At 55.0% G+C, this 9,767-nt stretch overlaps 5 protein-coding genes across 5 annotated transcripts in view; 3 read left to right on the top strand and 2 right to left on the bottom strand.

Annotated features, from left to right (window-relative positions):
• The window catches only part of PTSG_05415 (uncharacterized protein), a 3,034-nt gene extending 2,348 nt beyond the window's left edge, over positions 1 to 686 (top strand). Inside the window, exons 6-7 of the mRNA XM_004993932.1 lie at positions 109 to 173; positions 475 to 686. Of these exons, the coding sequence (XP_004993989.1) occupies positions 109 to 173; positions 475 to 589 (180 nt within the window). The 3' untranslated portion in view covers positions 590 to 686. The remainder of the gene's footprint in view (positions 1 to 108; positions 174 to 474) is intronic.
• On the bottom strand, positions 380 to 1,890 carry PTSG_05414 (uncharacterized protein). The gene is made up of 3 exons (XM_004993931.1): positions 1,813 to 1,890; positions 1,181 to 1,535; positions 380 to 971 (listed from the first exon to the last, which is right to left on the bottom strand). Exons 1-3 carry the CDS (start codon positions 1,871 to 1,873, stop codon positions 854 to 856), a joined length of 534 nt encoding a protein of 177 aa, XP_004993988.1. The 5' UTR covers positions 1,874 to 1,890; the 3' UTR covers positions 380 to 853.
• A 182-nt stretch (positions 1,891 to 2,072) lies between these two features.
• Positions 2,073 to 3,283, top strand: PTSG_05413 (Sir2 family transcriptional regulator; the record flags this gene model as incomplete). The annotated part of the gene is made up of 2 exons (XM_004993930.1): positions 2,073 to 2,114; positions 2,222 to 3,283. The coding sequence occupies 2 exons, from the start codon at positions 2,073 to 2,075 to the stop codon at positions 3,281 to 3,283; spliced, it is 1,104 nt and encodes a 367-aa protein (XP_004993987.1).
• A 206-nt stretch (positions 3,284 to 3,489) lies between these two features.
• Positions 3,490 to 7,963, bottom strand: PTSG_05412 (TKL protein kinase). Its single transcript, XM_004993929.1, has 3 exons — positions 4,868 to 7,963; positions 4,215 to 4,648; positions 3,490 to 3,885 (listed from the first exon to the last, which is right to left on the bottom strand). Exons 1-3 carry the CDS (start codon positions 7,753 to 7,755, stop codon positions 3,767 to 3,769), a joined length of 3,441 nt encoding a protein of 1,146 aa, XP_004993986.1. The 5' UTR covers positions 7,756 to 7,963; the 3' UTR covers positions 3,490 to 3,766.
• A 1,036-nt stretch (positions 7,964 to 8,999) lies between these two features.
• PTSG_05411 (uncharacterized protein) overlaps positions 9,000 to 9,767 on the top strand; it is a 1,822-nt gene continuing 1,054 nt past the window's right edge. The window contains exons 1-2 of the mRNA XM_004993928.1: positions 9,000 to 9,167; positions 9,433 to 9,607. Of these exons, the coding sequence (XP_004993985.1) occupies positions 9,045 to 9,167; positions 9,433 to 9,607 (298 nt within the window). The 5' untranslated portion in view covers positions 9,000 to 9,044. The remainder of the gene's footprint in view (positions 9,168 to 9,432; positions 9,608 to 9,767) is intronic.

The raw sequence follows: 9,767 nt of genomic DNA, 5'->3' as shown, positions 1-9,767 counted from the left end.
CAACACACACACACACACACACACACACACACACACACACACACACACACACACACACACACACACACACACACACGCAACACCACTTATACCACCCCTCACCAACAGGAGCGCGGCGTTGAAGTGGAGGCGGCGGAGGTCGAGTACATCCCAACCAATATGGCCACGCCATCGTACGTACCTGGCACATGCGCTCGACTTCTGGCGTTTTGTTCCTTGAAGCGGAAATGTGTTCATGCCATTCGCAAATACACACACGCACACATACATACATACATACATACATACATACATACATACATACATACATACATACATACATACATACATACATACATACATACATACACACATACATACATACATACATACATACATACACGCACTCACTCACATGCACACATACATACATACATGCACACACGTGCACACACTTGCACACAAACACACATGCACACACATGCACGAGTGCAGGAAGAAAGAAGAGGCGACGGTGCGGACGCTGCTTGGCCGGTTGGAGGAGTGCGAGAACGTGACGCAGGTCGTGTCAAACATCGGAGATGCACACGCTGATGCAGACGAGGAATAAATTTTTTCGGGGACTTAGCTCGAGGGATGGTGATTGTGAGCAGGCCAGCACGCCAATGAATTGATTTTGATGCTCCTCAATACACCAGTCACACCCATTAGGGATAGAGAGCAAGAACAGCTTGCTTCAAAGCACCACAATCATGCAAACACACGCAACACACACACACGCACATATACATCACATCACGTCACACACAGCACAACACAACACAACGCAACACACACACACACACACACACCATCCGTCCCCTCGCCCTCAGTGTCATTGCTTGGTGTGGGCGGCGAGGTTGTGTGCAATGTGTTCCTGGAGCGCCGCCAGGGGATTGGACCTGAACGTCGAGTTGGACAGCACATTCTGCATCTGTACCATCTCGGTTGCCCTGCAATGGAGTGCACGCGAAAAGAAGGAGTGAGCAATGAAGTAAGTCCATGGTTGGAAAGGTGCCGATTGAAACACTCGCTGGCAAACTCGCATGACACACACACACACACACCATGCAACACACACATATCACTCAAACACATCACTCAAACACAAGCTCACACACACACACACACACACACACACAGAGCGCACTCTTGTACTCACAGCGCCGTTTGCCTGGCTTTTCTGCGAACGATGCGCTGTGATGATGCGACGCCAGCTGTGGGTTCACTGGGTTGCTTGTTCTTCTTTCCTCTCCTCTTGCTCCGTTGCTGCTGTTTCTTGGCACCTTTCTTGCCTTTCTTCGTCAGGGTGTGCAGCCTGGCTGCGGTTGCCTCGTCCAAGTCAATGTCCATCGCCTTTGCCATCTTCCGTGACGCCGCCGTTGCGGAGGCGGCTGCCATCACAGCTGCATCGCTGCTGTTGCTGTTGCTACTGCTGTTGCTTGCCTTCACGGGCGTAGCCGCCTTGCTGCTCTTCTTTCGCAGCGCCGTCGCTTCATCCCGCCGAGCCGTCAGCCCTGTCGTACACGTGGTGTCATGGTTTTGGATGATGTGCGGCTTGGTGCGCGTGAGCACATGCATGCATAAAAGTGCTCAAGTACGCGTCTGAATAACCACAAACACACACACACACACAGACACAAACAAATTTACAAACAAACAAGCAAGAAGCAAGCAAACACAAACACACACACACACACATTAGCAAACAAACAAACAAGCAAGCAAGCAAACAAGCAAGCAAACAAACAAGCAAACACAGACACACACACGCATACACACCAACACACGCACGTTGGATGAGCTGGGCTGTCCTCTGCTCGCGCTTGGCTGTCTTGTTGTTGCGCTTGCCCATCCTGGACCATGTGGGTGCTGAAAATTGGCGAATGATGCGGCAACTTTTCCCAACTTTGGATGGCGGGAAACAGCGATGGCGACGATGATGGAAGCAACACTGACACACAACAACCAAGGGGCGCAGGCGACACCAACACGCAGTGACGACGAGGCCTCAAAGAGACCAAAGTTGGGGGCGGGGTGCGTCGCCGCTATGAATGAATCAGCAGCACAGAGGGCAACCCAAGACAGAGAACACAGTGGCCACCACCAAACTGTAAACATTACCAAGGACACGCTGCATCCCCACCCAAAACAACACCCACCACCACCACCACCACCACCACCACCACAACATCAACAACAGCAAGAGCCAGAAAGCGCGCCCGCGCAAGAAGACGAAGACACGCCGCAAATACAGAAGAAGCAGACAAGTCAAACGGCAAACCAACAACGAATACACGAACAGCACAACCAACAAGGGCCAGATGCGCCACTACCAGCACCCCCGCCAGCACCAGCGCCAGCAGACGCAACTGACGTCGGCGTCAAACTGGCTGCACAGCTGCTGGGAACGAGCACAGCCATCGTGGTTGCCGCGGGCGCTGGCATGAGCCTCGATTCCGGGCTGCCGGACTACAGGAGCCCAGCAGAGTGGACCGCGGCGTTCCCGGAACTGGCTGCGCGGCAACTCCGATACGAGGACATGGCCAAGGCAGCGCACTTCGACGACAGCCCGCGCGTGGTCTGGGCGTGGTACAAGCACCGCTACGACACGTACCAGGCCGCACAGCCGCACGCCGGGTACGCCGTCCTCAAGCGATGGTGCGATGGTGCGCGGGATGGCTACCGCGTCTTCACCAGCAACGTCGACGGCTTCTTCCAGCGTGCCGGCTTCCCGCGCTCAAGCGTGGTCGAGTGCCACGGGTCCATGGCCCGGCTGCAGTGTACAAGTGGCAAGCACGGCATCTGGAAGAGCGACGCCGCTTTCCGCAAGCTCAGCGTGGATCCACAGGACCCGTGCACGCTGGCTGCTGGCGTGGAGGTCCCGCGCTGCCGCACGTTTGGCTGCCAGCGACACGCGCGACCAAACATCCTCCTGTTCAAGGACACGGCGTGGGAGGGGACGGCGGCGACAGCGCACCGAGGCCGATACGGCGCGTGGCTCGACGCGCTCCCCGACGACAGCACACTGGCGATATTGGAGGTTGGCGCGGGAAACCTCGTACCGACGGTGCGGCTGGAGGTGGAGCGGGTGGTGGCGTCGCGGCTGGCACGACAACAGCGCACGCACGTGATCCGCATCAACCCGGGTCGCGATGTGCAGGACCCGAGCGTGCAGTGGCCGGGGCAACACGTGGTCATCAGGGGGAAGGCCTTCGATATCCTCACCAGCATCGACGCCGCAATGGCAATGGAAACCGCATGACGAGAGAGAGAGAGAGAGAGAGAGAGAGAGAGAGAGAGAGAGAGCTGTGTGTGTATGAAATGTGTGTGTGCGTGCGTGTGTGCGTGTGTGTGTGTGCGTGTGTGTCTGTGTCTGTCTGTGTCTGTCTGTCTGTCTGTCTGTCTGCGTGTGTTTATATTCCTCTTTGTGCAACTTTGTTGGTTACGTGTTTCCATCTGTGTGCAGAGCACTCTTTGTCCCGTTTCATGTCAGATTCTTGTAAGTGAATGAATGGTCGAAACGTAAAATAATGTCACATAACTCAACAGCAGACCAGCACACATGCGTGAAGCTTAGGACCAAGGAAGTGACAAAAGTGCTTCTGGTCGCCACAGCCACAGAAATAGCATCTCACAACATCAACGCAGGAACATCGATACGAACTCCAACAACTTGAACAACTTCAACAGCACCCGTACTCAACACCCTAACACCAACACCAACATCAACACCACACGACGGTGTTCAGCGTGCAAGGTCCTTGTTCGTCTTGAGCTCTTCAAACGTTGGTCGGCTCGCTGGCTCCTGGCTCATGCACGTGCGAGCGAGGGTCCGGAACCACATTGGGATGCCGGCCGCGGCAACTGCACATCGTGGGCACAACCACCAAACCATGGCATATGTAAGCGATGAAAGCAGCAAGGACAAGACATCGGCCAGAGAAGAGGACAACAAGAACCCAGCCACCCTGACAGCAGCACATGAACACCAACGCGCAACGTATTACACCCAACAACGCAAACCCACCCAAAACATCACACGAGACACACACTCAACTCAACACACCCGACACACTCTACTCAACACACTCAACACATCACAGATTACAACGCATCACATACGTCACAAGCAACACGCAATGAATGGACGTTCAACAACGCAAAACACCACCCATTGCTCCCATCCCCCTCACCGTCATCATCCGTGAACGTGAGGCGCTTTCCATCCCCCAATAGCTCCTGCAACGTGGCGAGGATCGGGCCGCGGTACCCGCTCCCCTTCTCCTGTGCAATCAAGTCCGGTGGTCGCTGTGTCGCCACCTCCCACATCAGCACGCCAAAGCTGAACACGTCTGCTTCAAAGCTGTATTTGTCGCCAAGCAGTGCTTCTGGTGCCATGTACAGCGGCGTGCCCACGCCAGCCGTCAGCGTCATGCTCGTCATCGTCTGCAGCCCAGTGCGCTGCGAGTACTGCGGATCAGAGTTAGAGCCTTTGGGCGACACGAGTCGCGTCTGCTTCATTTTGCCGCCGCCGCGGCCACGCGTGAAGCACTGGCGGATGGATCCGAAATCCGTGATCTTCGCGCGCAAGTTCGCAGAGACCAGCACGTTGCCGCTCTTCAGATCTCTGTTTGGGTGGTGTTGGGGAGGGGATTTGATGTGAACATGTAACGGGAGAACGGGGGAGGGCCTGAAGTATTAACCTGCTTGCAGACACACTCAGCACACACAACACACACACACACACACACTCTCTCTCTCAGCACACACAACACAACACACAACACACACAACACACAACACACACAACACACACACACACACACACACAAAATATCCCACTCACCGGTGCATCTGGTCGAGGCTGTGGATAAAGGCCATGCCACTCGCAACGTCACGCAGTAGCCGCAGCTTCAGGTCCCAAGCAGTTGCAACACGGGATGTTCCTGCGCCTGAGCCAGTGCCAGGCGTGCTGACCAGCGTAATGGTTTCGCCAACGTCCTCAGTCAGCACTTCCTCGTGGGCTTCATGCTCGGTCCTCCTCTCCCTCACCTCCCTCAACACCTGTGCCATATCCTTCCCCAACAGGTCTTTGAGTGACCCCATGGCCACAAACTCCAGCACCAGGAACGGGCTGCCGTTGGGGTCTGTGCCCGCGCCAAAGAAGCGCACCACATGCGGGTGCCTTGTCTTCTGCAAGAACTCCACCTCCTTCTCAAACTCTACCACCATCGTGTCATCAAGAAGCATCAAACTCTCTTGCATCACTTTGACTGCCACTGTCACCGTGTCCCACTCGGCCTTGAACACCACGCCAAACGCACCCGCAGCAACACGCTTGATCATCCTCAGCTCATCGAACTCAATCTCCCATGCCTGCTTCAGCGCAATTACCTCTTCCTCCCTCTCTGCCAGCAGTTGCTGATGCATGCCGATGCGCTTGCTCAGGCCGCGGTAGCGGCGTGATAGCCACGTCACAAGCAGCCCAAAGGCAAGCCCGCCAATCACAGAGCCAACGGCAATGGCAGCCACGTTGGGCGCATTCACAACGCACCGCCCGTCTTCCATCTTGAAGCCCTGCGCACATGTGCAGCGAAAGCGGTACGTGGGCCGGCTCAACACCACATCGCTGTTGTCCACGTGTCGCAACCGAGTGTTCTCGAGCTGGACCCGACACTGTACGGGGACCTTTGCCAGCTGCAGGAGAGGTGGGGTGGTGCGCGATGTCAAAACCTCACTGTAGTCAGACAGCCCGTACGTGCGCGAGGCGTCCGACAGGACAACAATGTCTTGCGTTATGGCGTCGATGGTGGCTCTGTCGTTGATCCACCTGTTGCCAGAAAACTCCACCACATCATTGTTCTTCAAGCACTGCTGCAAGAGTCGCTGCACGCCTGGTCCTGCAGCAAAATCAGGGTGCTTCATTTCGCGCGCAAACAGCATCTGCGCACCAAGCGTCTCGCACAGCGTGCCCAGAGGCGGAAGGAGCGTCCGTGATACGTCGAGAATGTCCACGATGGCAGCGTCGATTGTAGTCAGCTGCGGGCAGTCCGAGACATTCAGCTGCAGCAAAGGCTTATTGCCGGCACGCACGACTTGCAGGCGGCTGTTCTCTTGGAAGAAGAAGGAACCCAGGTTGGCTGTTGTGCAGTGCTCGACGTCAATCATGGTTAAGCCTGTGCGCCTGATGCCAAACTCGGATGCATCGTCTGCAAGCATGTCACAGAGCACATGCATGGGAACCGTGTGCTCGTCCATGCCTGGCCAGCCCAGCTCGAAACTGCTGAGCTCCATGCGGCGTGGAAAGCCAGGTTGCGTTGGCGCTTGCTTGTCGCGAAACATGGCACTCATGTCAATATTGTGCACGCTGAGCACGCGAATCGGGGACGTGGCTGTGGCTTCGGTGGTGTTGCGATTGAGAGCCTGCCTATCGACTGTGGCAAGCGTATCGACATCGTTGGCTGCCGTCACGACCAACGTGTGCAAGTGCCTCAGTTGCAGCAGAGGCGTAAAGTCAATTTGCGAAATGCGGTGCTCTTGCATACGAACCCTCTGCAAGTTTGGATATGCCATCAAGTTTGGCATGTGCTGCAGCGGGTTGAAACTAAGGTCCAACACCTCCAGTTTGGGTGTGTTGCCCTGATACGCCGTGAGTTGGTTGTTGTTGGCGAACAGCACCTTCAGTGCCACCATTCCGTCCACAAGCCGGTCGATGGTGGTGAGGTGGTTGTCTCCAACAAACAGGGCAGTCATGGACTGCTTCGCTGCCGCAGTGAACAAGTCGTCCGGCAGTGTGTACAGCTGATTCCGCAGCAGGGTGACAGCTTCGAGCTTGTGATTCGACGCGAACAGATCCGAAGGAATGTGGGTGAGCCTGTTGTCGTGCAGGAACAGCTCCACCAGCTCAGTCAACTCGTGAAAGATGCCTGATGGCAAGGAAGGGAGGGCATTATCCCCAAGGTCCACTGTGGTTAGCTGGTTCAGGCCTTCAAAGAGCTTGGGGGGCAGTGATTTCAGGAAGTTGTCGGTCATGTTGACAATGTGCAAGTTGGTGTTCGTGGAGAAGATGCCTGCAGGCACTGTCGTGAGTGCGCACTGTTCGAGCTCAATCTCCCGCAAGTTGGCAAGGCCGGTAAAGGAATTTGAAGACAGCTCCCTCAAAGGGTTGCGATTGACGCTCAGCTTCTCCAAGTTGACCAGGTCACTGAAGTATGCATGCTCAAACACCGTGAGGTCATTTCTGTCCAGCACGAGCTCGCGTAGGCCGGTCATGCTTGCAAATGCATCCTTTGAAATGCGGGAAATGACATTGTTTGTGAGTGTAAGGGAGCGCAGAGAGCGCAGCGGGGTCAGGTCGCCCGTGAAGATGCCCGAGAGCCAATTGTGGGCAAGGTTGAGCGTGTCAAGCCTTGTCATGTCGTGGAAGAACAAGTCGTCGAACGTGGCAATGGCGTTGGAGCTTAGGTCGAGCTCGACAAGTCGTTCGGCAACGTTGGGGTGTGTGTGCAAGTCAGCGATGCTGCTGTTCGCCAGGGAGAGCACGCGCAGCTGTGGCAGCTTGCTGAACACACCCAAGTCCAGTTTCGGTGCCCTGAGGTGGACGACGGCGAGCGAGTTGAGCTGCGGCCACGCGTTTAACTCGTCAAAGAGAAACTCCAGCATGCCAACTGTCATTTCAGTGGTGCTGACCACAATCAAACGCTCAACCATCCTGGCCAAGGAAGGCGAGACCATGGTAGAATCATTCCCTGTGGCGTTGTTGGGCTTGACTGGTGGATCAGACGGCACAATCAGTGTCAGGTTGACGACTGGCTCCGCTTGCGGCCGTTCGCACGCCCCATGAATGGCCTGCTCAAGCGTGCATTCCACAAAGCCTTCTGTATTCTGCTCAACACTGCGCCGTTGGCGGCGGGAATCGTGTTGTTGTTGTTGTTGTTGTTGTTGTTGTTGTTGTTGTTGTTGTTGTTGTTGTTGTTGTTGTTGTTGTTGTTGTTGTTGTTGTTGTTGTTGTTGTTGTTGTTGTTGTTGTTGTTGTTGTTGTTGTTGTTGTTGTTGTTGTTGTTGTTGTTGTTGTTGCTGCTGCTGCTGCTGGTGGTTCCAGCTCCAGGCAGGCTGCATCTCAGTTTCGTTTGTTGAAGGTTGCGGGCGGTGTGACTCTGCGTCGGAGCAGCCAAACGACTTGAGGAAGTGCTGAAGCGGAGAGATGTCGATGGGTCGTGTTGTTGTGTGGGCGATCGTGGGACTCGGCCGTGCAGTATCCTCAGCATCCACGAATGCAACCTCATGCTGGCGGAAGCTCTCCTTGATATCAAGGATGGACGCCAGAGCCCGCGTGCACAACGAGGAGGCCTTGTGTGTGTGTGTGTGTGTGTGTGTGTGTGTGTGTGTGTGTGTGTGTGTGTGTGTGTGTGTGTGTGTGTGTGTGTGTGTGTTGTGTGTGTGTGTGTGTGTGTGTGTGTGTGTGAGGGAGGAGGGGTACGATATGTGAGCGTGTTTGTTTGTGTTGTGTGTGTCCAAGAAAGAAAGAGGGACATAGAGAAGCTGAGAGGCACTCCCAGTCTCACGCCCCCGTCCTCACACACTCGCCCTTGACGCTTCTCATTTGTCAGGACACCCCGACCGACACCAGCCGTGTCCTGTCCGTTTCAAGTTAGCAACACACTTGCAGTTTGACATCATCTCTCTATCTCTAACCTGGTGAACGGCAGGTTCTGGCGGCTGAGCGCTGCCTAGGACGGCGTGTGGTAGAGCCACAACCACCACTGTGGCAGCTACAGCGAGCAGCCAGATCAAGCGGGGGTTGGTCATGTCGGTTGAAGTTGTGAAGTGACAGTGAATGCTGCTTGAAAGCCTGAATGCAAGAGAAGAATGAAGCGAGCGACTGGTCAAGTGGTTGGAAAAAGGCGTGGAGGAGAGAAACCCACAGGAAATGTGTGCCGAGACGAAAATGACCGTGAAATGTTGCCAAATTTCTACAAGCGGCACAAGGCACACAGACAGAAAGAGAACACACGCCAAGAAGCATGTTCTGTGTAATTGAGATTAAGGATGTGATACGGCTCAAGCCGAAGCGGTTTGCCACGGACCGCAACGAGGCCCTTGCCTTTGAAATCAACAAGATGTTCACCAACAAAGTCATCCACAAGGTGTGTGTTGTGTGTGTGTGTCTGTGCTTTGTGTGTGTTTTGTGTGTGTATTTGTGTGTGTGTGTGTGTGTGTTGTGTGTGTGTTTGTGTGTTGTGTGTGTGTGCGTTGTGTGTGTGTGTGTGTGTTGTGGTGCGTTGTGTATTTGTGTGTGCGTGTTTGTGTGCGTGCATGTAGATGTATGCTTTCTGAGCCTGTGTGCTGCATGCTTCTGCCACCTCGGTCGCGCTGCCATACTACACTCACACGTGAGCTTGGTTGCGACAGCGAGGGCTGGGCATCTGCTTGTTTGATTTGTTGGACATTGGCGACGGAGAAATCCACCCGAGCGACGGTGCTGCACATGTGCACGTGACCTTCCGCCTACTCATGTTTCGCCCATTCGTGGGCGAGGTCCTCAAGGGCACGATTCGCAGCTGCTCGCGTGACAGCGGCATTCGCGGTGAGTGTGTGTATGTGTGTGTGTGTGTGTGCACGTGTGTGTGAGCGTGTGAGCGTGTGAGCGCGTGTGTGGATGTGTGTGGATGTGTGGGTGTATGTACTTGGTTGTTTGGCCTCAGGCTTCGTCAACCTCACCAATCACACACACACACACACACACA

The sequence above is a fragment of the Salpingoeca rosetta genome (genome assembly GCF_000188695.1).
Source record: "Salpingoeca rosetta unplaced genomic scaffold supercont1.12, whole genome shotgun sequence".
Lineage (NCBI taxonomy): Eukaryota > Choanoflagellata > Craspedida > Salpingoecidae > Salpingoeca > Salpingoeca rosetta.
Note: the sequence above shows the minus strand (reverse complement) of the source record. Positions and strands in the feature narration are given on the sequence as shown.

Excerpts from the sequence above, each read along its gene's own strand:
- PTSG_05414 (XM_004993931.1), bottom strand. The coding sequence starts at position 1,873 with ATGGGCAAGCGCAACAACAAGACAGCCAAGCGCGAGCAGAGGACAGCC. Across the intron at positions 1,536-1,812 it reads GACAGCCCAGCTCATCCAAC|GGCTGACGGCTCGGCGGGAT; the intron begins GTGCGTGTGTTG and ends CGTGTACGACAG. Across the intron at positions 972-1,180 it reads AAAGCCAGGCAAACGGCGCT|GGCAACCGAGATGGTACAGA; the intron begins GTGAGTACAAGA and ends ACTCCATTGCAG.
- PTSG_05412 (XM_004993929.1), bottom strand. The coding sequence starts at position 7,755 with ATGGTCTCGCCTTCCTTGGCCAGGATGGTTGAGCGTTTGATTGTGGTC. Across the intron at positions 4,649-4,867 it reads AGCCTCGACCAGATGCACCG|AGATCTGAAGAGCGGCAACG; the intron begins GTGAGTGGGATA and ends CCACCCAAACAG. Across the intron at positions 3,886-4,214 it reads CACGTTCACGGATGATGACG|TTGCCGCGGCCGGCATCCCA; the intron begins GTGAGGGGGATG and ends CACGATGTGCAG.